General features: G+C 37.6%; 1 protein-coding gene across 6 annotated transcripts in view; it reads right to left on the bottom strand.

The window, feature by feature from the left end:
• Positions 1-19,140: 19,140 nt before the first annotated feature.
• The window catches only part of MGMT (O-6-methylguanine-DNA methyltransferase), a 308,081-nt gene continuing 299,960 nt past the window's right edge, over positions 19,141-27,261 (bottom strand). For all 6 annotated transcript variants that reach the window (XM_067533423.1, XM_067533425.1, XM_067533421.1 and 3 more), the window contains one exon: positions 19,141-20,513. In XM_067533423.1, coding sequence (XP_067389524.1) covers positions 20,382-20,513 — 132 coding nt within the window. In that variant the 3' untranslated portion in view covers positions 19,141-20,381. The remainder of the gene's footprint in view (positions 20,514-27,261) is intronic.

Below are 27,261 nucleotides of genomic sequence, written 5' to 3'. Positions count from 1 at the left end.
TGTTTGGATTGTGTAAGGCCCAGGCAACCTTCCAGCATTTCATAAATGACATCTTTAGGGACATATTGAATCAATTTGTCCTCATTTACCTGGATGTCACCCTCATTTTCTCCCAAAGTCAGGACCTCCACAATCATCACATACACTCTGTCTTGGATAGACTGCCGGAATGAGCTCCATGTGATGCTCGAGAAATGTGAGCGTGACAAGAACATAGTTAAATTCTTGGGATATATTGTCTTGCCTGAAGGACTCACAATGGTCCCTGTAAGGTGGCAGCAATAGCTAACTGGGACATACCAAAGGATGTGCACAGGGGTGCAGCATTTGCTGGGGGTTGCCAATCTCTACAGGTGATTTATTAAAGGATTCTCTAGCCTGGTTGCACCCATAATGGCACCCCTGCAAAAGGGGACCCAGTTCATCTGGTCCACAGAGGTTCAAGTAGGCCTTTGATTGACTGAAAAGGGCATTCACCTCAGCAGTTAGCCTAATTCATCCAGATCCCACTAAACACTTTATGACAGAGGCTGATACCTTGAATTTTTCCACTGGTGCAATATGTGGGCCCCCACAGCCAATTCCAACCCCATGCCTTCTATTCTCAGAAGCTGACCCCAGTGGAAAAAAGTTATATTTGGGACAAGAAGCTACTGGCTAGCAAGGTGGCTTTCCAGGATGGTACCACTCTCTGGTTCAAATCCTGACTGACTACAAAGACCTAGCATGCCTACAAACTACTAGACACCTTAACAAAGGCCAGATATGCTGGTCCCTCTTCCTTGCTCGCTTTGACTTTGTGGTAACTTATTTGCCCAGGGAGAAGAAACAGGAAGTGGATGCCCTATCCTGCAAAGATGAATACCTCAGACCTGGCAAAAAGCCCATAGCCACCATGCTCAAGGTGTCCAACTTTGTCAGTGGGACAATCAACAGCACTCTGATGTCCTCCATCTGCTTCCTGCTATCCAACAACTTGTTCACAACCCAGATCTACTAGACTTTCAATGATATGGGTACCTGACTGACAGAGTGTCAACTACAGAATAGCTTTCTCTATTGCAAGGATTATCTTTATGTTCCAGAGGTACAACCTAGGCTTCAGGTATTAAAACTATGCCACAAATTGCTCCTTGCAGGCTGTTTTGATTAATTCAAAACCTGGAATCTGCTCTCAAGGAGCTTCTGGTGGCCAGTCTTACAAGCTTACATCAAGTATGAGATAAGGTCCTTTGACCTCTATGCTCATACCAAGAACCCACAATCAAAACCCCTCACTCTTCTCCAGCCTTTGGCCAGGCTGCCCAAGCCATGGTCTGTTATATCAATGGACTTCCTTGTAGAACTAAGGTATTTGGAGGAAGCATTAGGTGAACTGCTAGAAGCTTTCTTACAGATTGGCTCTATCAGTGATTCTTAGTAGCGTGACCACTGCTGGAGGAGCATTTGCCAAGTATGTTTTTATGGAGCTCTGAGACTGCTGGGCATACATGAGGATGGGACTTCTCTCTTCAAGTACTGTTCCCCAGGAAAGTAAATCCATTCTAACAGGATTAGTGTGGCTCTAGTCTTACAGTAACTTTCATTGACCTGGTTGCATCAGAAAATTCAAGTGGTTTCAGCTTCCATTATCTGTATAGCAGAAACAAGTGATTCCGTATGTGTATGTTGTCATCTTTGTTTTCTGTTTTTAGGGTTATCCGTGTTGACTCCCAGCTGAGTGAAGAAAGATTTGGACCCAGAAGGATGTAGTGAGTCAGTTCTAGGTATCTCAGCTGGGTTCTGAGGCCTTTGATATGTTTAACCTAGCATGGCATCAAAGGGATGCTTTAGGACCAATTTATGCCAGTGGGACTCACAGAACAGGGTTAATTGAGTGTTCAAGATTAAACAGGATTCCATTTTACTTCCTAAGTAGTGTGATGGTTTGGTTGCAGATTTTACCACGTGGCAAATGCCAGTGTCACATTTTAATCCCTTTTTTAAATGTTGGAATGACAAGGCTTTAAAAGTTTTGTTCTGTGATGAATCTCATGAAAAGTGCATCCTTGCAGGAATTTTAGTAAATTCAAAATCTCACAGACCTATTGCTTTACTGGACAGAAAATATGAATTTAAAATAATATTTTAAATAAAATCCAAGTTTAGATAGGTGTATTTCCTAACACCCAAAATTAAAAGTGACATGCCATAAGCTTTCCTACTGCCCAAAGCTGACTCTGTATCGAAATACCTGCATCAGATCAGATGTTCAGTTAGCTTTTTGGCTGAAAGTTCTGCTGGCAATGCTATTTATCCAAACTTATGTTCCCAGTGATCTGCCACAGGATCGCATTTGCCTGAAAACATCCTAGACTTGTCACAGTCTTCTGTGTCTTCTGCTAAAAATTTAGCAACTTGAAACAGACCATCTTTGGGCAATTACTTACTGTGTTTTCTGAAAAGAATTGGACTTGATCATGGTCTACACTCTTTGCCTTAGTTTTGAATATATCAATATAAATACTTTGGTTGCTTGTAAGTGTTTTTCTATCTAAGATATATGAACTTGCGCCTTTGTTTTTCCTCGTGTGAAAGACATCTTCCTGGGGAGTTCCTTAGATAGTCATTTTTGTCTTAATTGTAAATAGTATCACTTTGTTTGAAAATATATGTTTCTTGACAGTTGTATGTTCTTCAAGGACTAATAGACTCAATGGCATATGGCATCTATATGATGTGAGCCTGTTTTCTGTATATGTAATAAGCCATGAATTCAAAATAAAGAGGATCTTACTGAAGGATGAAACCATTGTCTAAATAATAGCATAACATGCTGCTATGATGTGACCTGAGTTTTGGTTCTGACTAGGCGGTGAAAAGCTTATCAGTTTTATTTCACATCATGTTCCTTAAACTGTATAGCTTTTTTTGGTTCCCACTGACTTTTATTCTGATTCTGGGTTACCTGAACCCAGAAGGCACAGACAAATCTGAAAGAAAAAATGGTGAATTTTGTTAAAATCCCTTGCAGTGCTTACAAGTTCGTAACATTCAGGATTTGACAATTTTATTATGAAAGCAAAACAAGAGCATGAAACTCAACCTACAAAATTTGGATGTATCCAGAGAAGGCAGTTTGTCTCATTTTGAAGACTGAAGCAAGTTTTTAATAGAACCTCAAACCTATTCAAACCAATCTCAGCTAGTTTCTGGTTTAAAGCAGAACCAAAACTAGCTGAGGGGTAGAGTCCCAAAGTTAAATTTTTGAGGAGCACCAGTCTGAGGACTGGCAAGAGAGGGGATTACTGTAAGGGCTGTGGCAGAGTTCCTGGTGGATGTCTTACACTGCTCTCAAGCAATTCTTTCCACTTGGGGTGGCAGAAGCAGCCATATCCATCTGGTTTTAGCTATAGGAAAGGTCACTTTTATGCAGAGCTTCTGTGGGAAATGGGAAGGAAAATGGGAGGATAACCTTTAAAAAATGGTCATGGTGACCACCCAACAAAGACAAACTAAATCAGGGCAATCAATCTATATGGACAAGAATCAGCTTTCAGGTACTTGGTAAAGAGACCAGATGCAGTGCAAACATCTGACCTGATTTTGCAGGCCGTGGAGCATGCCACATGATTTGCCTCTTTGTAAACGTTGATGTACTTTTTTCCAGGATTGTTGATGTTTTTTTCAAAAAAAGGCCTTTTAAGAACTATTCTTGTTCTTTTGTTTATATTTTTCATTCAGTACAGTTGATGCTGTGTGATATCAAAATCACCAGTCAATGGATTTTGTTGCATTGGTTGCTTTGATGAGGCAATGAAGATTATTATCCAGAGACATTTAGCATGCAACAATATTTTTCTATCAAAGCTTTTTTGTAAACCATATTTACAGCCACTGTCCAAGGATGCAATAAATTCACTATGAAGTTTGAGGCTAATTATTCTTTTGACTGTGATAGGAATATCTTTACTTAGTTTTTCTGGAAGAAATGAAGATACATAAGACTATCAGTAATTATGTTTTCCTTAATAATTGAGTGGTTATCTTGTTAAAAATGTGTCTTCAATACAGATGGACCTGAGTCACAATATTTGGATCCAGATCTGAACTTCCTCAAAACTCAAAGAGTTCAGATCCAGGATTTGAACTCAAGGTCATCTCTAGTTTTGAATAGTAAACTATATAAAGAGCCTAAGATTGAGATCTTTTCACCCTTACTCTGGACTTTTTATGCTGTGTAAAATGGCTGGAGCATCATTAAAAGAACCTAAAGCCCTGGTTGCAGCCATGAGAGGATTTGCTTGGTGCAAGCAGTGAAGAAGACAGACATAAGACTGCCTCCCATGGACCCTTTCCTCCTCCCCCACCACAAGCTCATAGGGTGCAGCCAGAGGAGATTGCCATAACTTAGACAAGCCCTTAGGGCTGTCTAAATTATGCGGGGAGCCTTTCCAGCTCCCGGAACAACCCAGGACTGGGAGGCAAAAACTTGGCTTAAAGCACTGAATCTCACCTAAAATACTGAATATGTAAATATAGCAAACTGACCTGATTGAAAATCACAGCTGATTCTATCTTACACATAGCAAAAGCTACTTTATATGTTTCCATATAAAAATCTTTTTCCTTAGAAAAGTCAGAAAGCATTTTAAAAGAAGGTTTATAATGGAAACCTGATTGTGGAAGACATGGGCACACACGGCATCACTGACAGAGCAGAGGGGAGTGTAGAATGAAGTGATAAGTGTGTGAAATGTCTTGGACCGCTAAGTTTTCAAGTGGTCTATATAGAATATGGTCTATATAGAATACTTAAGGTGACAGAAAATAAAAAGTTGTTAGGCAACTAAGAGGCCAAGAAAACTTTAGAGCAAGGATATTTCTTTATTCAATTAGTAGGAAAAAGAGGGGTACAGAGAAGGATTTTGTGGAGCAGGGTCAGTAGGAACAGGATTCATAACGGACACAGCAGAATTGAGCTGACAAAACATACTGGGCTTTGGGAAATGAACACTACTTTTGACTAATCTCACACACAAAGCACACATTCGCAACCAACAGTCTTCTCTAGCTACCCCTAATGCATGTCACAAACCTCATAAATCCACTTGGAATAGGACAACAGTGAGTTAGATTTCTAGATGACTTCAACTGTTTCAGTTACATAAAAAGTTGCACGAAAGAACAGTTGGCTCTCTGAGTAATTGTAATGGAAACGTCAGTTTTCACAACCCAGGATTTGAGGTAAGCGCCCTGCTATTATACAAACAGGTCTGAAGAAGAGCTCTGTGTAGTTTGAAAGCTTGTCTCTTTCACCAACAGAAGTTTGTCCAATAAAAGATATTACCTCAGCCACCTTGTCTCTCTAATATTGTGGGACCAACCCGACTGCAACAACACTGCAAACTGCTATTATACAGTAGTTCTGTCAAGTAGACTGGGCTGAATGGGTGTCATGTACTACTCAGCAAATGCTTTCTTGTGCCTGTTCCCTAAGGATATGTCTATGCAGCATGTTGGAGTGAGCCTCCCAGCCTGAATTGACAGACTTGGGGTAGCAGGGCTTATGCTAGTGCTGCCAGCAAAGTTGGCTAGGACCTAGGGAGGGGTTAGTGCTGTCTGCATAGTTATTTTTAGAGTGCTAGCGCAAGTCCCACTAACCTGAGTCTGCCAGCTTGACTGGGAGGCTTGCTCCAAAATGCTGGGTAGCCATATCCTGAGACTCTCTCTGCTCCTACGTCTTCTCCTGCAACCCAGCTATGAAAATTAACATCCACAAATATGCAACCCCTATGATCCACATGTAAAGTGCAGCTCTTGTGAGCAAACATTTCCCATTTCTTTATGTGATAAACAAACTACAGAGCTGGTTTTAATGTTGATAAAATAGCTTTATATCCCTGTAAAATATATTTAAAATGTATTAAAAACAGCAGGCTAAACACTGAGTATCTTGATCAGTCAAGACTCACAGACCTCCATGCAGGCTTTATCTGAGTTACAATTTCAGGATATGAACAATGTGACTTCGACCCAGATTGTTAAAGATATTTAGGCATTGCTGTGCTCAGAGGTGCAATGCCTAACTGATTTGGGATCCTAAATTTCATTTTCAAACGTGATTTAGGCACTTAGAAATCTTAGTCCCATTGCTAGATGAGACCGTACACTTTATATTATGTATACTATAGGCACGTGGAGTAGATTTAGTCAACTCTATAGGATGTATAGCACAAGACAGTGTCTCCCATGTTGGGAAGGGATTGGTATAGGAGCTGCTATCTGTAAACTTCTCAGTGTTTTGCTGACATGGGGGAATCTCCAAGTAGCCAGTTAAAGAGATTTAAATCTGCTTTGTGGCACAAGACTGACTTACTGAGCCAATGAATCTGGCTCTTATCCTTTATGCCAAACAGAGATACTGTTGGACACAAATGCTTACTTAAAATGAGAATTAAAAAAAATTAAAAGAGAGCCTGTAGGATAACTGACAAACCAAGAACTCTAGTCCTTCATCAGCTTCAAAGCAGTAATGTAGATCACAGGTGGCTGTATTCTGAAAAGGTAAAAGGTAAAGCACTTTCCTTTTACTACTTTCTTTTCCAGCCATCCTGGTGTGCCACAAGGCTTTTAGAGATGCCCATGCAAAAGAGGATGGATTTTGTTGCAAAACTCCGTTGGACTATAAACCAATGATATTTGTTTTACCTGTGCACTCTCGTGGATGAAGAAAACAACATATGCATCTGGGATCAATTTACTTGAAATTAAAGAGCAGCTGCCATATCTCTTCTGCATCAAAAGTATAGCGTTAAGGCTATAACATACAGACAGTTACACATTACTTTACATTGTAATATTAAGATGTGTCATTTTTTATCTGAAGTAAAAGGCATCTTTAAATAAATGAGTGATCTTATACTACATGTTTTATGGACTGTGTACTTAGCAAGATACATCTATTTGCATATATATACACACACACGTATTTTCAATTTCAAACTCTGTATTTAGAAAGTTAGTACTTTAATGCTTAAAAGATGTAGTGTATGAATAATTTTGACTCCATGCACGAAATATTCTGCTTCATTTTAATGGGCGGGTTAGATGTGTTCTGCATTATACTCAACTAAAGCATGAGCTTTTCAAAGTAGTTACTGTAGATCTTTTTCCTGCCCAAGTGGCACTCTTTCAATAAAGCAATAAAGCAATGGTTTAAAACCTTTGTAACACAGAGGGTCACACTCAGGCGGCACCTAATTAGCATATGAATTTACATAAGCGCACATAGGTTTCTTACAAAGAGATATATGCCAGGGTTTTTTAAATTTACATATAGGGCACTGTAAATATGCCCAGAACTTTACAAAACACACAAACCAGGCTTTGAGGGATGCAGCCAAGGTGCATTATCAGGAGGACAGGTGCTACGTCCTCAAATCTAAACTTTTAGTCCTTGTCTACACACAAAACATGCACCAGTTTAACTAAAGCTGGACTTGAAATCCATTTAGTCACACCAAGGCAACCCCTGTGTGGACACACTTAAATTGGTTCATATCCACTTAGTTTTTTTGTTAAACCACTGCAAGTTTTATCTAAAGACCAGCCCTTAGTGTTTGTCTATCTCTGAGGAGGCCACAAATTTTAGGGAGTGTAGGCTTGACTGTCTTACTCCACGAGTTCCTCACTTTTTAGAGCTTTGTGAAGGCAGGAGCAGGCCATGAGTTACACCATGGACTGAGCAAGTCTTTTCCATCTCGAATTTCTGAGATGACCATACCGGTGGTCCCATTAGCTAGATATCTATGCAAAAAAGTTCAAAAGTTAAATAATGAACAATGCTGATATTTACAGGGTCATCTTTAGGCCGCAGAGTGCACACACCCCTTGAGATTAATGAGCACTGTTCACTCCTCTCCTACAGCTACTGTTTCAATTAGTGTGTCTGCTGACTCCAGTAGACTAAAACACCCAAACAGTACTGTAGAATCCGAGCACCAGTGAAAAAGACTAGAAACTTTTTTTTTTTAAATGGAAACTTAAATTGCATCCAAATATACCAGAAATGGTTAGAACAAAGTACGATAAACTTGTCATTGAACTTTCTTCATATACACTAATAAGAACACTAAAATAATATTCCCAATCTCATGTGTTGGTCCTATTTTAGGTCAAGAAGACTTTTCTATGATCATATAGTCTCCAAGTTAAGTTTATTTATGTACATAACTTCCATGAAACAAGATGAGGATACATCCCTCAAAATACTTAATTTTCAAGTACAAATCAACGAAACCACTTATCCACTAATTCACACATTTTTTACAGTGTAAATAAAAAATTATTTATGAAATAAACTTATTTCCTGACTCATCTTAATATATGAAATAGCTATTTACAATGATTAGTTGTGTGGAACTGGGTAGTTTAGGAAATTGGTGAGGGATGGAGAGCCCTGCAACTGTAGGTCACTGATTCAAATCCCGTTCATGCTGTTAGTGATAGAAAATCATTACCATCTGATGGTCCTGATAGTAATTTTGTGTGTCTTGTTCCTTATGGTAAGATGTCCACATCGCAATGCAATTCAGAATGCAGAAATAGATATTACCTATCAACTGCTAGACGGTCAAAAAGGATTGGACTGCAGGAATGGGTTACTCACTCACTGGGAGAGAAATGTATTGGTAGATGCACAGAATACTATAATTCTAGTCAAATTTATTTACATGTAGGTTCATTTGGCAAAGTGACATTAAGTGGCACAAAGCAAAGTGCATCTTGCAACTCACAAATGTAGCACACCACTTTCAGAACTCTAGGGACAATTCTGGTTTCAAGCTCTCCTGCCAGCGTCTCTGTGTCTACTGCTTCTCACAAGATACTGTATTCCACTGCTCTATATTTTAATCCAACCCCCCAATACATCAAATCCAAACTTGGATGCCTCAAGTCAGGAATGTAAACCTTATTTGGGCATATAAAAAGTGATTTGATTATCAGAAGTGCTGAGCACATGCAACTCCCATTAATTTAGGTGCATAAATATCGATGCATTTAACCTAATGCTAAGCAACCAACTTTGGAAAAAAAAAACTGGCCAAAATTTTTTCATAGAAAACCATAAAAGTTCCTTCCCAAACCTCTTGTTCCACTTTCCCTACTCCAGATAAATGGTATGAGTTACTCAAATCCATGCTAGGCTTGGAATCATATCTCCACCAGTGATATAACAAAAAGGTACCCATTTTTATGCTTGAAAGGAAACTATGCATGTTATATAACATAGCAACTAGAGATGGGCCAGAGCCTAAAGTTTGGATCCAGATTCAAATGATCCCAACATTTTATAGAGGAAACTATTGCCTCTCAGTTTTAAAAGGTGATCTGCACTCAACTTACAATTCTTCGACCCTCATTCTATGTTATTGTGAAATGTTTAGGAAACAATAGGAAAAAAGAAAAGCTGTTCAAGACAGAAACAGAATAGGAGTTTAGTTACATAAAGTTTAATTACATAGTTTACATACATAGTAAATACAAAGGGTTTATATCTCACTGTGGGTCAACAGTTTAATGGATAATTACAAATGTAAATTTATGAATATTCCATTTTAAGGCTTAGTCCACAGGATGAAACTTGTAACTGAAATAGATTTTGAGTCACAATGTTTCTTTTAGCAACTGTGATGCTTCTTGGTGTAGTAAGGAAGAAACATAGAGCTGCTTGTCACTTGCATTCTAACAGCACTGGAGCCAAAAGGTATCGTAATCTCCAGCATACATTGGACAGGAAAGATGGTAAAAAGAACAACGCAGAACCCCACAAGATAGATCCTCAAGAGCACAACATCCTCTGATCTATCCCGGGAAGAAAGGAACCATTCCATGATAATTCTAAATATCTAAAATAGGGTTCCATGATCACAATAGCGTTCCCATAAAATCTCATTACCACAGTATCAGAGAAAGGCTGCTGACATCTAAAAGAATCAGATTAGACATCTGAATTTTGTCCACCAATAGGAGGAGATAGTCAATCAATCAGACTAATGCAGTTTATTTGCCTGGCTGAAAGCCAGATTGAAGGGGTAAAAAAAAAAAATCAGAAGACTCCACATGATACTTGAGTTGTCTTATCACAATCTTCTTGATAATCAGAAGATTAGAGATAAGGTGATAGATGTCAAGAAAGTCAGCATAAAGAATGATCTGTTGAACAACGGACAAACAACTGGTTAATTAACAGTTTGCTCTTTCTAAAACCAATGATTTTTCAACAATTTCAGAAACTTTAATTATATTAATTTTAAAGGACATGAATCCTTAAAAATAAGATGAAACACACAGAGAGCGGTATCTTTAGTTTGCAATCTCTTCAGTATTGCTTCTAAGGTTTAAAAAGTGACCTCCAAATCAAGTGATACCTGAAACTTCATTCTACTGATACTCCACACAGGAGAATAATTTCCACTATAAGCCTCAACTATATATAGTCAATATATTTTAGTCATAAAATATATTAATTCAATTGTAATTTACATTTTGTTTTTACTTTGATTTGAAGACAGCTATTGAATAGCTCACTATCAGTTAGTGTAACTGTATTAAATGTAATGGTTTGCAGTTCATTTTTATAGTTCATTCTTATTACAAGAAGAACTAAAACTGTGTATTTGGGACAAGCACTATCCTTACATCATGCATGTGTACAGTGTCTAGCACTATGAGGCCCAGGATTACTGGAATAGAAATAAATAATAATAAATATTTCCTTCAGTGACTTTAAATCTAGATCATGTAACTTTTATTTTTAGCTGTCCAAAACATATTACAAGAGCAAGTCTTCAGAATGCATTAAAGCTCTTCAGAGGTGAACAATAGCAGGATAATTTTAAATATATACCTTAGATATCTGGGGTGCAATCCTGGAGCCACTGAAATCAATCCAATTTTTGTCACTAAATTCAGTGAGGCCAAGGTCTTTCCCCCACCCCATGTATCCATAGTGTGTGTGTGTATTTATGTATGTACGTCTTACCTCTCTGCTCTGTCCCGCCACCAGACATAGAGAGAAAATAGTGAGAAGAAAAGATAAATGGATGCACTGAGAATGGGATATAGAGGCTCCGTACAAACTACATCAGCTCACTTCATTCTCCCAGTGAAGATATTGGGCAATCATACAGAAATCAGCTAACTGCTGATATTTTAAATCAAAGTGATAGCTTCTGCCATGCTGAGGAAAGCAATGATAGAGGGTCTTTAGACAAATGAACAATTCACTTGGTACTACATTTGGATAGAAGGGCCATCTCAGGGATCTGGATGGATTCTGTCGGGAAAGCAGCCTCAGGCACATTGATTCTATTCCAGTCTTACTACAACTGAACTAGCTGCTTAGGCACTGGATCATTTCAGAGAGTGGCAGGCAATGTTATAGGCATCAGTCAAGTGACCATAAAAGGATGTCTCAGACAATTTCAGCAGCCCATGATGCATCACATTGGTAGAAATATTTATTTTAAGTTTATTCCATAATGATAGAAAGTGAAAGAAATCCTTTTCTCTTGCATAAATATTCAGGATGTAGGAATATTAGTTAACATTTAAAGGGGGCAGAGGCTAAATTTAGGCTGTACTGTACTTTGGCACCCAAATATAACTGGCTTTATTTTGAAACTTCACCTCCTTGTGAAATCAATGGGAACTGCAGGTACTCAACACTTCTGAAAAATTAAATCAAAGTATCTATTTACTGTGGAAACCTAAAATTGGATCTAAAAGTTTAACTTCAGGCACCTGCATTTAAACAATGTTGACCATTGTCTCTATCCATTAATCTTTTGTAGTTTGTTCCCCCACAAATTACAGAAAATTAAAAAATGTGGTCACTGTATAGATGAACTAAGACTTTTTTATATTAACCACAACTGAATTTATTATATTATGATCAAAGTACACAGTTTTTTTGGTTTTATACCCCAGAAAAACAACCCTCAGATTCTCTTCTCAACTGAAAAGCTGTTGGTAACATGTGGAGGTATCGGGAAATAGATTATATTGGAGCAGAGTTGGTGTGCAACTTCATGGGATGAGTTTTGGACAGTCCAGACAGGAGAACAGATACCCCTCAGTACTGCTTGGGAAGGGTTAAGATCCCTCCCCCTCTGTGCACCTCATGCTATTTGTGAGGATGAATGGAGTGAGAAGTGGGGCTGGAGATGCGGGGCGGGGCAAAGGGGAGAGCTCTCAGCTCCCTCACTCTTGTTCTGAAACGACCATTTCTCAGGTCACATGGAGACTGTATTGACTTTCCCTACCCATGTGAGGGAAAATATAGGCCCTGCCTTTGAGCTGGACTGCCATCCTTTTGGAACCCTTTCTTGCCCTGTCCAATGCTCAAATTATGTAGTTTTCCTACTTACAATACAATAAGTTTGAATTTTGAAGAAGCTTCTTAATGAGACATAAGAACTCTACTCTAAACCTCCTCTTGGTCCAAGTGATAGTACTTATGTGTGGATTTTCTGCATATTCTAAGTGAAATTAGAGGGATTTGCTTCCCCCTCCTCCCCCCCTAAAAAAAAAAATTGTGTACAGCATTCAGTGATAAGGCCCAAATTCTGATCTCATTTAACCCAGTGTAAGTCAGAGGGTCCCCAGCAACTTCAATGGAATTACTCCAGACTTTGGCTGGGGCAAACAAGATCAGAATTTGGGACATATCTCCAGTGTTTTTCTGTTAATATGGTCTGTGTCAAATCACCTCTTTACTTCATTTGCTCAAGTTTCCCAGCTTGCTCTTTCTTCATGCAAGATAGTCCCTGATGTTTGCTAAGCACCACACAAGCTCACAACTGTTGCCTAGCTCCTTTGATTCTGCTGGGAGCAGCAAGTTCACTGATTTAGGGAGATGTTATGAAATATACTAAGGCAAAGGGTAATTGGTCCAGTGAATTAGTGCAAGAGTCTTCATTTCTGGAAGCATGGCATTTAAACCTGTTTGGTCAGGTATTAGATTACATAAATGAGGCTGATGGTCTTATCCTACCTGCAGAATAGAAGGTATATTTTTATATAGTTCTAACACTAAATATTAATTTAATAACACAGTAGATTACATTACATATATTTCATTCCAAATAATCCTAACGTACTTTACAACTATAACTACAGAATCTCTAAGATGCAGACACTTTGGGAGCAAAAGTGTTACTCCAACCTCATAACCAATAATGTTTGAGCTATTAGTAAATATTAAATGTCCTTGTAATCAAACTTTGTTTACATTATCTCATACTACAGAGATTATAGTATTTGACTCCTTTGGACATTATGGAGGGTGATTTTATTGTATTTCAGATTTTTTTGTAGTATTTAGCAAGATTTTTAGTTATTTTTCCAAAAGAGAAGAGTCCAGCATTTTAAAAACAGCTATAATTAGGTGCTTAAGTGGCCATATTTACAAAACTTCAGCGCTTTTGAAAATCTATCCTAAGTACCTAAATATGAATTTAAAGGGCCTAGTTTTAAGCTTTCATTTTTTAAAATCTTGGTCATGATCTGTGTGTGTCAAACTATCCATTAGCTCAGTAGCCACAGCTAGGTCAAACAAATGAAAACAACACTCTTTCAAAACATCACACACTGTAAGCATGACAATACTTTGTCCAGGCAGATAAATTTTTAAAAATTTGAGTTGAATTCATCTGGATTTAAAAAAAAAAACATTTTGCTCCCTCCTCTCTCTATCTCCTTGGCCCACCACAATTTCTTTCCCCCTTCCACTTTAAATTAAGTAGTTCACTCTTAACGATAACTTAGAGGAGCTATGCTGAAGACACTCTCCAATGAGAACAAGCACAAACTGAAGTTAAAGAACTACTGAAATGGCCAATTCTCAATTGATTTTATATTTTGAATGAAGTAGTCTTGGCACTCATTGGAAAGTGAAAATTATTACTACTACTACAAGGTTACTTTTTGTTAGACGAGGAACAAACTGGGGTGAACGCAGGTGATGGAAGGGGCTTCCTGCTTTTAAATGACTATCAAGATATCACTTTTGAGGTTCATGTTATGGTTGTTTTAAGTAAATTTCAGCCTTTTCAGCCATTCTTTAACTTGTTTGTGTTCGTCTCTAACTTTCGTTAACCTGTGTTCTAAAGAAGCCTGCCTAATTCCAAAACATGAATAAGCCTGCAGCCTTTCACAAAATACTACGTTGGGATATGGCCAAGTCTCATGCAGTGACCAAGTGCTCCCATGAATCGAACTCCCATCGAATTTAGGATGGTGAATTGATGCCTACGGATGTATAACATTCAACACTTTCATTACCTCACTGTACTTTCAGGTAAATAAATACAAAACAACAGTGATAATTTTACAAAAGAAAGAGGGATAGTGTCATAGTTCAAGTGACATACTTTACAGATACTGGACCAGATTCACTGGTACATTTTGGCTCCTTGTACTGCTCTGGTGACTCAAAGCAGACAAGAGTTCCAGTGAATCTGGTCTACTGCTGTCTGGCTTTCTGTATGTCAAATTAAAATTTACTTATGCAAAGCCTTAAAAAACACAGCTAAATGGAATTCTGTATTTTTTTATTATTATTATTAGTTTTTGCAGTGTTCATAACACAATTTTGTGGCACTCGGACTACTCACTGCAACAAATAAAAAGCAATGTTTAAAATAACTGAATAAGGTACTTAAAGAGGTTTTAAAAATTGATAACTAAACATACTGTATGGGATCGATCTTAATTACTGTCCATGTGGAATTTTTTTCTTGTGGTTTTTTTCAATGAAAAAACATTAATGAGAAACTTTAAAGGCTTGTTAACAATATCCTTTCATCAATCAAAGGCACTGTCAAGTACACTGTGCTCACGTCAATTTTCACCTTACCACACAGCTACCATTTCTTACTTTCTTATCCACTCTCTCACCCTAATATATAGATCCTTGTCTGAGTAGACTTGAGGGTGATGGAGCCCAGACGTTCCCCATCTGTCTGCAGCTGGTGCCACTTGGTCCAGAAGACTTTGGACTACTTCCCTTAGTCACTTAAAGACACATCAGTACCTGCAGTTTCTCCCGTCTCTGGCCTCAGCTTTTAACTGCCACCTACACATTACTTCACACAGACCAGAGCCTGTTCTGGATCAGCATTCTGTACAGCTCATTTTAAGTCTTCATGTTTCCACAACTGATAAAGAATAAAACTGTTGTTAACTTCAGCTTCTTAAACAACAACTTTTTAATCAAAAGCCCATTAAACATGAAAAAACCCAAATAAAAAAAAAACAAAAAACCCACCCACAGACAATATCAAGATTTTTAAAAGGCAAAACTATTTTAAATCCTAAAATATCTCAGTGTCATAAAATGTTCTCCCTTGCTGAAGAATAATACACAATGAAAAGAAAACTATGAACAAAATGCATTAGCATGGAGAACCATATAACATTAAAAACTATTAAGAACATGGGATGGAGGAAGTTAGTATTATGGTAGGCCTTCTGGAAAAATCTGTGGGAGAAAATTGGAAAAAATCTCCTACTTTTTCACATCCTGTATTAAGCATATTTATTACTCATACACCATGTATGTTATTTGAAATAAAAATAGCACACGGTCCTTCGACGAGCTATAAAACTGGTATGACCGATTTGCACATCAATGTAACTGAAATATCCTGCCCACTTTAATAGCAACTGAATGTACTGTCAGTAATATTTTCCATTGTTTTTAAAGCAAGTCACACTAAAGCAAAAAAATAAATAAATAAATAAAAAAGATATATACAGTGAGTGAATGAACAAGGAGAGAAGAGTATTAAAGAGAAGCCTTTTCAATACAATATTCAATTTCTATAAGAATATAACAGGAATTACAATTAAATCTGTAAATGCAATTCTTCAAGGATTTTTACATTCCTTTAAGATTGTTACTGTTATCTCAATTACTCTTGAGATAGTACATAAATCTTACAGGGCTCCCATTGGATTACTGCGCTTTAAGTTTTTAAGCAATTTCTTTTTACAGATTTTATTCTTATATTGCATTTTTAAAAGGAAAATAAGTCCTGAAATTACACCTTTCACAATAAGCACTCTCAGAAATAAATACTGATCTGTAATATTTATAAATACAAGTAGTTTGATGTTACTGTTCAGTTTTTAGCATGTCTATAACTTAATATCATCTGGATCATATGGACAGCAATAATATTGTTCATCTGACATGTCCAGAGTTTGTTATTAAGTAGGTATGTTGTAAAATTAACATCAAGTATGATTTAAATAACCTAGAAGTGAACAGAGTATAATCTTGTATTTGACAATTATTGAAGAAGAATTAAATGGACACTTCATAGGCCAAATCCTGCTCTTTGGACCAAGACAAGAAGTTCCACTAATTTCCCTGGGACTGCTTGTGTGAACAGGGAGAACAGAATTTGGGCATAGATCTAAAAATGTCCTTGTAACTAAAATGAATTGGTTTACTGTTTAAGATGCTTACAGTATGAGCTCATTACTTCAAAAACTGTGCTTGCATGAAAGTGATCCGTAACAATCTTTAAGCCTGAGGCCCTTTACCATTTGGTATTGATACATAGGATGTAATCTGCATTTTTCATTGGGGGCATAAAACAGAACTACTAGTGTAGATGCAATTTTATTGTCTATCTGATGCAGGAAGTACAACATATTTCTTCTGAAATATTTCTGTTGGATTTAGGTCGCTGTATGTTTTCTATGGAGGAAAAAAAGGAGGAAAAGAATGACCCATTGCAAAATTCAGTTTCTCCTATGGTCAAGGGCATCTATTTCATTATAAATGTAGTTCCGCCAAAACAAATATTATTTTTGAATCTTTCATTATCTTAGTCTCTGGAAATGGGCTAAAACAGCATGTGTTGGTATTAGATGCTGCAGAGCCAGCTGTCGTGCCTGGCTGCACAGTGTCTCAATGTCAGCAGTTCAAAGCACTGCAAGGCTGAATGGGAGGAAACTTGATAGGTCAGTGGAACCCAATTCCAAGTAAAAAGAACATAGCTTTCTTGTTTCTAGGGGTTTTTTTTATTTGTATTTTTTAAAAATACTTTTTCTTTAGTTCTATATTTTCATAAACTATGCTATGACCTCTCTAGCCAGATTAGGCTTTAGGCTACTCCAAAGAGATTGCTTTTTATGTTAATTTCTATTGGCTTCTCATAATTGTACTCAGAGCTGTACAAAACTGCCAGTTTGAACCATGCTGTTGCCTCCTTTAGTGGAAACTTCAGGGCATATATCAAGACTGTTATGACAAGGCAGAGAAAACCCTCAGAGACAGAAAACAAAAACACTGGTTTTGCATTGCTGTGACACAACAAAGGCAGGCCAAAACCAAATCCCAGTCTTCCTTGTTTTTGTTTTTTCTGCTATATAATTTTTAAGTTGCTTCTGATAATTCAGAAACACTTGTATGCAACACGTTTTCTCCTAATGTAGCTGCCTGACATATAGTTTTAGTGTGTGCAAATTCTCAATAGCTCAGTTGTGTTGTTCAAAGTATTTCATCATAGAGAGTCATCTTGCAGAGTACAGCACAGAATCAAGACATCATACAAGGAAATCAGCATTATTACCACAAAAAAGAAGAATACTAACAGTATACCTAAGTAGCAATGTGGATTCCCCTCTTTGAAACAGAACCCCTAGAGGTTCTAGTGTCACAGTGCCCTTCATTAGTGGTCATACCAGTGTGCAGTTTGGGCATCATTAGCAATCTCTGAAATTACTGGCAAAGAAAGGCCATTCTTCATCTTACTATCTAACTACAGCACCTTTCACAATACATACATGGGATGCAGAATGCAGGATTGTAATAATATTAGACAGCTAATTCCTGAGGCAGACTGTCTGAAGCACTGCAAATAGGGCAGCTCAGAGATTTCAACTCCGACGTTCATTTTCAAATTCATTCTTAAACAGCAGGAAAAAAAGTGGTGAATGAAGGTCTAAACACATTGTAAAACACATGCATCTAATTCTTCTAAGCTACAGTGCCCTCTATTGGAAAACATGTGGACAAAGAATATGCAGCTTGGCCTACAACATAAAAATAAACATCAGCATGCAAACACATAAATGTATGCTGCTCAGAGAACAACTGTATGCTTATTAATAAGTGAATTTCTATCATCATTCTAAAGTTCCTTCCTGTACAGCTGAAACTAATGGCATGCTGCTATATCCCTACAATATGTTTCATCTTGACTTTCACTTATTTTCTAGACAAGTAAAAATAATTTTCCACAACAGGGAAAAATCAGAATAAAGCACCAGTATCTAATATACTTATTTTATAATTATATATATTACTGGTATACAAGTCATTTGCCTACTTGATATAGTTTCTTTTTTATAGCCTTTTGTTTTACAGTATGAAATTATGAATTTTAATTCTTGATATGTTATGATAGACAATGTCAATTTTAACACTTTCCTGGCTTCTAGTTTTGTCATCACAAACTAGTGGGTTCAAATAACAGCAGGTCCAACTGATGTTTAAGTACCTGAATACAATCAAGTACCTAAACAGCCTAATGATATAAATTGCACCTGCACAAGGGTTGTGGATACAAAATTATATCTGCAAATATTTGTGCATGCAAGTTGAAGTACAAAACTGGAGACTTGGTTGAGGTTTTACTAAAAATCTGTTCCTCTGCACTTTAAATGATTTACAGTTACTGTACTCAATGAGAGTGTCTTCATGACATTCAATTTACTATTTCAGAAGAAGAAAGAAGGATAAATTTATGGCAGAACAAATGTAAATATCTACCGATAAGCAGCAAGTGATGTAATATTTGAAAAAGGTTAAAGTTTACATAAGGCATTGTGTTCTCTTGTTGGTATCCACATATTATAAAAGATAAAATACATCCAAACTGTACATATTATAAGGCTATATTTTTATCTCAGGGTACTGGTGACATGTACAAACCACTTGAGCTTTGCTTTCTTGGTTTATATTGCCACCAGAAACCCTTGATAAAAATACAGCCTTATATTGTACAGTTGGGTATAGTTTATTTTCTCCATATATCATATACTGCATTTTATTTACACACATACACACAGAAACATATACATGCATAACACAACTTTATTAAAAAGCTAATATATCAATAATGCTGCATTAACAAGTAATACATTGTAACATAATACAGTAATTTCTTTGTTAGCAAAGAGCTTTGTAAAGATACACCTACAAGAATATGGAAAAAAAAATCCGTATTTCCATGTTATAATTTATGACTCCCAGACTGAAAATTTCAGCTCTTGGTAGTTTGCAATATTTTACTCTCATGGAATCCTTTTTAAGTAATCAGAAATTTTAGCTTCAATATCCTTTGACTACCTATATTTTCTATGGATAAGCTATATGAAAAAAAGCTTTGTTCCTAACAACTCAGAGTATTGTATAATGCTAAATAAAAAAAGCAAAAATCACATTACTGATCAAAAAATATAACAAATGAATTACATTTTAAATTTTTTGAGCAAGCTACTGTAACTTAACTGCTTAATTTGAAAAAGCTCTTTATTTTGGCATAAAGTACTTTACCAGCATCTACTTTTCTGTCTTCTTACTGCAGTGTTAATATAGACAAAATAATTTTTATTCATATCTTTCAAGCATCTCCAACAATTTGAAAAGAAAAGCTGTGAATAGGCAATTCAATAGCCATTTCCTTTTGAATGATTCTCAATGTGTTTAATTAACAACTGTTTACGTAAAACATAATTTCAACAGTTCAAACATCAAAGAGAAACAGGAGAATCTTGGGCACCAATCCTGGCATAGGTACAAGCTTTTCAATCTGGACAAATACAAAAGCTAGGAAGGAATAGGGAGGTGTGTGCTGAAGCTTTTACATTTCATTTTGCTCTCAGAAACACGCAAAGGCTTCAGACTGCCGGCTGTCCCCTCTGTGAGCCAGATGCTTCCTTAGAGGGGCAGTTGCACCTAACATTTGCCATGCCCCTCCCACTCCCTTATGCTTGCTTTAATGGACATTAAAAATAGAACAAAACAGGACTGGAGATGGGAACAAAATACATGCACAACAGGCACAGTCCGCTGTACTCATTCTGCTGTAAAATGTAAAAACAAGAAAGGGCATACAAGCTGCGTCCCCTAGGACACATCCAGCTTTTTTAATATAGTAGTGCCACCACACATTTCACTTCGGATGTTGTATTATATTTATATGTCACTCAAATATTTACCATTTTCCTGAATTCTACTGTGTGTTCTGAAAGCTTGTTATAAGCCAAGTATCTTTGGTTATGTGTTTTGGCTGTATAACAGCTGTGGCTGAACTGCATCAATATGCTAACTTTTCTTTCTGAAGCTTCTCATGTGACAAAAGCCACTGTTTCAGATGAGTTCCTCCTCCGTAGTTGCCAGTCTGTCCACTGCTGCAAATCACTCTGTGGCATGGTATTATAATCGGAACCTGCAAAATACACACAAATAAAAATAAGGTTTCTGAATCATTTGTCTGGTTTTTCTTGAAATTATTATGAATTATATTTCTTGTGGTTCTCTGGTCAGAAATGTAAATCCCACCCTAGCAGACCCTGGTTGAGTGCCAGTAAGGCCAGGGCATGCTGCTGGAGCAAGTGCTGGCACAGAGTCAGGCTTCACATATTGCCCTCATGTCTGTGGTGAATGCTCTCTGGCCTCCCTGTCCCCTAGCTCTCACAGCATACTATAGGAGCAGATGAGGTGGGAAAACAGCCACAAGCCCAGGAGAATAGTCTACAAGAGCAGTCATTTTTATCATTCACCAGTAAGTGGGCAGAGAAACAAGGACAGAGGCGCTAGGATGGCCAAAGAGGGAGGATATGAAAAGTGTTATCTCCCTGCATCTGCTAATAGCCATTAAGTTATTGGTGACCTGGATTCAAATATTAAGTTATGAGCTGGTCCAGTGGCCATTTGCTGTATTGGTACATGGGAATATCAGCTGCCAAGTCCAGGACTGGTTTCTGGCTCACCAGCTGGACATAGGTTGGAAATGCAGTGCACACAGTACACTCATCCATGCAGGAAAGGAGTGCCTATCACTCATTACTGACCCCTCTGGGCAGTTAAGTAGTGACACTATTGGGCTCTGAAGAGGAAACTGATCCCATTCTGAGCAGGAAAAATAAGCATAAAGTTTTGAGTGTGGGGATAAAGGTTTAAAGAGGAGGAAAGGGAGATATCGTTAGGGCTCTTAAAGTGGAGGCAAAGGTCTCCTCCTGAGGAATATGTTACGACCATGTAAAAAGTATTGCATGTTCTCTCTGAGAAAAATGCCATTGCTCTGCCCTCCCCAGCCTTCAACACCACAGACTCAGAACACACCACTAGACAGCTGAGTGATAGATGATGAGTGATGAAGTCTCATTCTCACAGACCAGTCGCCAAAATAAAGTTTAGACTGTTAGGGGCCAAAAGTCCTTGCAATCAGATAGCATTTTGGTGGCCTACATGCAATGAGTCGGTGGTTTCAGGCCAGTTCCCAGTGAAGAGGTCACAAATGTTGCTATCACAAATGTCACTCTTGACAGCGTCATGAGGAAAAGGGATGACTGTGCCATGGAGATTGAACTACCATCTCACTCAAGAGATTGTCCTCCTCTGTCAGAGTGAAACATACTGTGAAGGAGAGAGGGCTTCCCTTTCACAAGAACCACAATCTTAAAAACATATAAGAATTCAGACAAATGTAATCAAAGGAGTGCAGTGCTTCTTTAAGACATTAATTGTAAGTGATGTGATGTTCTTCTGCTGAAACAAACAGGCGAAGCACAAATTTACAGTATAGTAATTCATTTTGCACTCTTAATATCATATTACTGAGATTTTAGCACATACTGGTAGCATATGCTTTCGGTTGTTAGTGGTCACTGTCTTGTCCGTTGTGAATAAAAATGCATTTCTTATATGAGAATCCTGACTTCTGATATCAGATGGTTTAACAGGTGTTCTTTATCCCAGAGTCAGCACAAAAACAACCTGGTTCTCCTGGTAACAACTTTTCAAATTAAACAACAGAGTAAATGGGCCCCCAAACCCCATATAACTTGTTAGCGGATTTGTTAACGACTCTCATTGGGTGGTCCTAAATTACATACCCTGCTATTGCCAAAATCTGCATTTTGGAAGATGGCAAAGCATGTTTTTCAGCTGACTCTGTGTCTTTCTTAGGATTGCATACCCTTTGGCAGTGAAGAGGAGACAACATGAAGATGGAGAAGCGTGTCCATTTTAAACACAAATATATCCTGCGGTATTTTTAGTAGAGGCATATAAATCATGCATGTATGATACATATACATGAAGGGGTTTATGAGTTGCTGAGGAGGAGGAGGAAAGGGAGCAAAGGTGGCAGATTTTGTCCTGAGCTAGATCCCATGCAACCCTATTGAAGTCTTCAGAGTTATAGATCATGTTAGGGAAGAACATGAGACCCTCCTGAGCACTCAGCATAGTGGAGGAGAGGGGAAGGTCAAAGGCAATTTTAAATGATCCTTATGGTCCCCTAATCCAGGGGCTATCCAGGTGCAGGTCTGGTCCCTAGCATAAACTAGAGCAGCCTAAAGACTAAAGCAATGTTTGCTGCCAAATAACCCCACTCCTCTGTGGCAGTCTGGGATTGCTGGTCCATGGACACAGAGTCTGTTATGGTAGCTTTAGGTCACCTTTGAATTCACCTTACAGAAGGAGAAGCTTCCAGTGTCTACAACTTTAGGACAACTTTGCACAGTGACAGCACTGCAAAGCTATTCTAAGCCAGGGGAAGAGCTGGATCTTAGCGTAAAAAACAAAAGGCTCATGCAGGTCCTAGTCCTGCAAAACAATGCATCTGTGTAGATATGAATCAACAGAATTCCACATGGAAGAAAAGAAAGATCATGTTTCCGGGCCTGGGATATACATACCCATATATATGTGTAAATGATCCTTATGGTCCCTTAACCCAGGGCCCATCCATATGCTAGTCTGGTCCCTAGCATAAACTAGAGCAGCCCAAAGACTAAAGCAATCTATGTTTGCTGCCAAATAACCTTACCCCTCTCTGGCAGTCTGGCATATATATATAGGGTTGTGTGTGTATCCCAGGCCCTGAGGATTTATATGTCCCTAAATTTGGTATGCTGTGTCAGTGTTTCTCCAAAGCTCAAAGGAAAGGTTTGCATACAGTAGCTCCTTAGCCATCAACAGCACAGCAGCATAAACAAAAATAGGTATTGAGTTATGAATATTTGGTTATGATGAAAATAATTTTCCAAAAGGAAAAAAGAATATTGAATGAATAAGGATAACACTGATGGTTTTATACAGGATCTACGTACTATATCAATGAGTGCACTACAAATATCTAAAATACATAGAGAGAACAGTTTTAGAAAATGGAATATTTGCCAGGTATCCCTTTGCTACCACTTTAGCAGCTAGGGAAGGCAGTGTTGGTTAGTGTATGGAGCACTAGATTAGGACTCAAGAGACATGGAGTTTTATTCCTGATTCTGCCACTGGCCTGCTGAATGACTTTCATTCATCTCTTTGTGCTTCAGTTTCCCATATGTAAAATGATACTTTTTTTGGTAAAGGTATTTGAGAACTTCTGATGAAAAGTACTATATACAATTATTATTATAATAGAAATTAATTAACAGCAAGTAAATCTGAGATTGATTGTGTATGTTTAAAACCTATACCAGGATTCATTTAATTTGCACTCTAAACAATTGGAGAAACTGTTTTATACCTTTTGCTTTGTAGCTGAATGTCAAGGGTTTTAAAAAATGTAGATGAAAAATTACATAACATGCTGATAATGTACAGAAGTACATAAATGCAATGTTTTTTTTTATTACTGGTGTTTATATATCATCCTTGAAATGCACATCATAAAAAATTCAGCACATTATCTTTAATCTTATAACATTTGTTTTGATAACTGGATTGTATTTCAAATGTGGTGATGCAATTGTGAAAGGAATGAGGTACTAAAAAGTGCATCCTTCAAGATGCTGAACATTTTAGATATTAGATATTTGGTAGTTTTCTTGATCCTTATGAATAGATGCAAAATATTACATTGATTCATTTTCTACTCTACTTTGCAGTTTTCCTTCATAAGGCTCAAATTATGCTTATTTAAGGTACTCTAGAAGGTAAGAATAAGAATGAGGATGCTCAATGTCCTCAACATTCAGCACTTTGCCGAATCAAGCCCTTGAACAGAAACAGAAAGCTAAATGGATTTTAAAAAAGGGTTATGATGATGGAAAGGACACAGAGTAATGGATATTATTTTTTTAAATCTAGAGGTAGAACATATATATAGCACATGGGGATATAAAAATTTGACTGATCTTATTCCACAAGTGAGTTATGCAGGACACCTCCAATGAGCATCAATACAATTTTTATACACCACCACATCATCCTGTATTTTGTTTACATCACACTTTAAAGAAGTTATTTTAAAAAAATATTGATATTCTTTTTGAGATCTTTCCATCCATAAAATCTGGTTGTATTTGTTATGAAATACAGGTCTTGGAGTGACAATATACAAAAAATGCGAAGATATTTAAATGAGCTTTTCTATAAATCAGGGTGTTGTGATGCTAAGGCCATACAGTTTACAAATCTTAAGGGCCAGGCACACTCCTCCTGATCCAGCTCCTTTGTGCTACTCAGGTGGTAGGAAGCAGTGAGATTTTGTCTGTAACTGGCCAGCTGAGAATTCTCCCAGAGAGTGGGGGCGGGGCACACTGCTCTGCTGGTGTAAAGTCCACTCCTGTGCCAACTTCCCCCTGAAGGGGAGGGTGTATTCAGGTGGAAAAGGACATGCCACCAATTCTCAGCTGGAACATGATCCTTTGGGGACCACAGCCAGCTGGCACAAGTTAAAGAAGTCCATAGGTTGCTGTAATTCACCCTGGGGCTGGCACAGATCATTCTATAGAGCTGAAACTGGATCCCTGACGGCCCACGAACATGCTCCTGTACCACACAAATCTCAGTGTAGAAGGCAGTCTGACCCAGATGCTTTGTATATCAGAGGAAATCCGGGCATCTCACATCTCCACTGGGATGCTGCTTCTGTTCCTATCTCTGAGGGGAGCAAGGAATTAGACACTTGGCACTAGTCCAAAACAGATTATAGCAAGTGTAACTTGATTCCTGCTTTTAATCTGATCCCTCTTTTTTGGGGCGGTGCTTGAGGACAGGGTGAGAAAGTGTTTTGATGCCAGATTCTTTTTGTTTAAAAGACTGCAGCTGTTGGAAACCAGAAGTAGTTCTGGCAGAGATTAACAGGCAAAGTGCAAGCGATAAATTCAAAGGTGCAAAATAAATACAATTTTGTCCATGGTTACAGAAATAAGGTAATTTATGCCATGTTTGTCATAACATATGATATGTATATGATGTTTGTTATGTACTATGTGTGTATGCATCATTCTACACAGCCTTGGAAATAATTCAAGAAAATGCATTACAATCACCCTGTAATTTAAAAATATTGAATATCACTTCAGTTTGCTTTAATTGTGGTGACAACTTTCAGACTACTAAAATAATTAAACCTGCTAAAATTTATTAGAGCCCTAAGGACATTTTGGAAGGAATACTACCCTAACCCTCTGTTTAAAACCTCAGTTACACTTAATGTAATTTTTATCAATAACCAAGCAGTTCATAACATTACAGCTCCATTGAAATCTTCATGCTGTGAAATCTAATTCATCCAATACATGAATCCATCACTTACACAGACCCTATCTCAAATGCTATAAAACTTCCAAACCCATAGATTTGTCTTCAACAAAAATAACATGAAGGGGCCTTTCAATCAATAATGGAATCCCTCTGATTCAGGTACCAGCTGAATATTTTCTCTAACTTTGCTTTTGTTCTTCTGGGTAGAGGCCCACAAGGGAAAGAGCTTGTTTTCACTTGCAGCCTCATCAATACCTAAATCCTGGTGAACAAGTGACACTGAGAAGCTGTAATCAATAGCTCCCTGTGCGTTTTTTCTTCTGGTCAAATGGTTCAGCACTACTGACAGGCCTGACACTTAGAACATGATGCTAAATCTTTATCAACAGCCATCTAGGTGACTGGCAGAACAAGACTCGGGTGGTCATTAACGCTCATGGCAATCTGTGAATAAACTAACTCCTCAATAATAGGTTTGTTTAGAAAAAGGTGGGGAAAAAACTCTCTGCACAATGTATTGATTGCCTCTGAACTGCATTTAGCAAATTCTGTCTGAAGATGAAACAGAATGGTGTTCAACTGCGGTGCTCTGCTTGTTAAGAGTTTTCAATTTGACGCAATAGAAAACTGACCATCCTATTACACTGGTTGATGGACTGAATACTTACAGAAAGCTGCCAAACTGTCAAAAATAGATCAGTGAGGCCATAATGGAAACAACTGAAATATCAAGTTATAACATACAACAAAAATCACACTTAGTAAAAAATAATCTTTCAGTTTTCTCATGTCCCATTGCTTTTTCTCCCCTATTCCCTGATAGAAACAAATACTATAATATGAACCAGCATGTGTTCAAGTTTATTGCCAGCCACCTAAGGAATTAATGCACAACTAGTTTTATGCATTTGCAACATTTCAGATCCATACTTCACAATCGTCTCTTAAATGCACAATTACTCTATTCAATCTTGAATGTTTCAAAAATTTTGGTTGAATAATATTCTTGACTTATGTTAGATCGATATTAGTGTCAAGTTATACACTTAGTTAGGTTTAGCCTGAACAATAACATAAGCAGAAAGAACATAAAGGGCCTTTATACAGTTATTGCTGCTGTTAACAGACCAATGAAGACATCTTATTTAACTCATAGAATAGTCATTTATGATGGCCTTAGACTAATCAGCCCAACATTCGAGATCTCCCATGAGTCTCTGTGATTTCTTTTTGATCCTCCTATAGTATTCTAATGAGATTTTTAATTGAACTTTATGGGTTCCCTTTGAGGACCACAGACCTCACAATCAATCTAAACTGCAGTAAACTATTTGAAGTTTTTCTTGCAAAAGGTGAGCCATCCCTGCTATGTCCTTGGCATAATTTGAAACAAAGACGTTGCATCTCTCAGCTGCTGCTGGCACCTTTTTCACCTTCTCATAAAGTTGAAGGTCATTGTATGAATTATGTGAAGCAAC

This window comes from Emydura macquarii, unplaced genomic scaffold, assembly GCF_026122565.2.
Source record: "Emydura macquarii macquarii isolate MOO-44397 ecotype Brisbane River unplaced genomic scaffold, CSIRO-AGI_Emac_v2 contig_3343, whole genome shotgun sequence".
NCBI classification, from domain to species: domain Eukaryota; kingdom Metazoa; phylum Chordata; order Testudines; family Chelidae; genus Emydura; species Emydura macquarii.
This window is presented reverse-complemented; position numbering and strand designations above follow the sequence as displayed.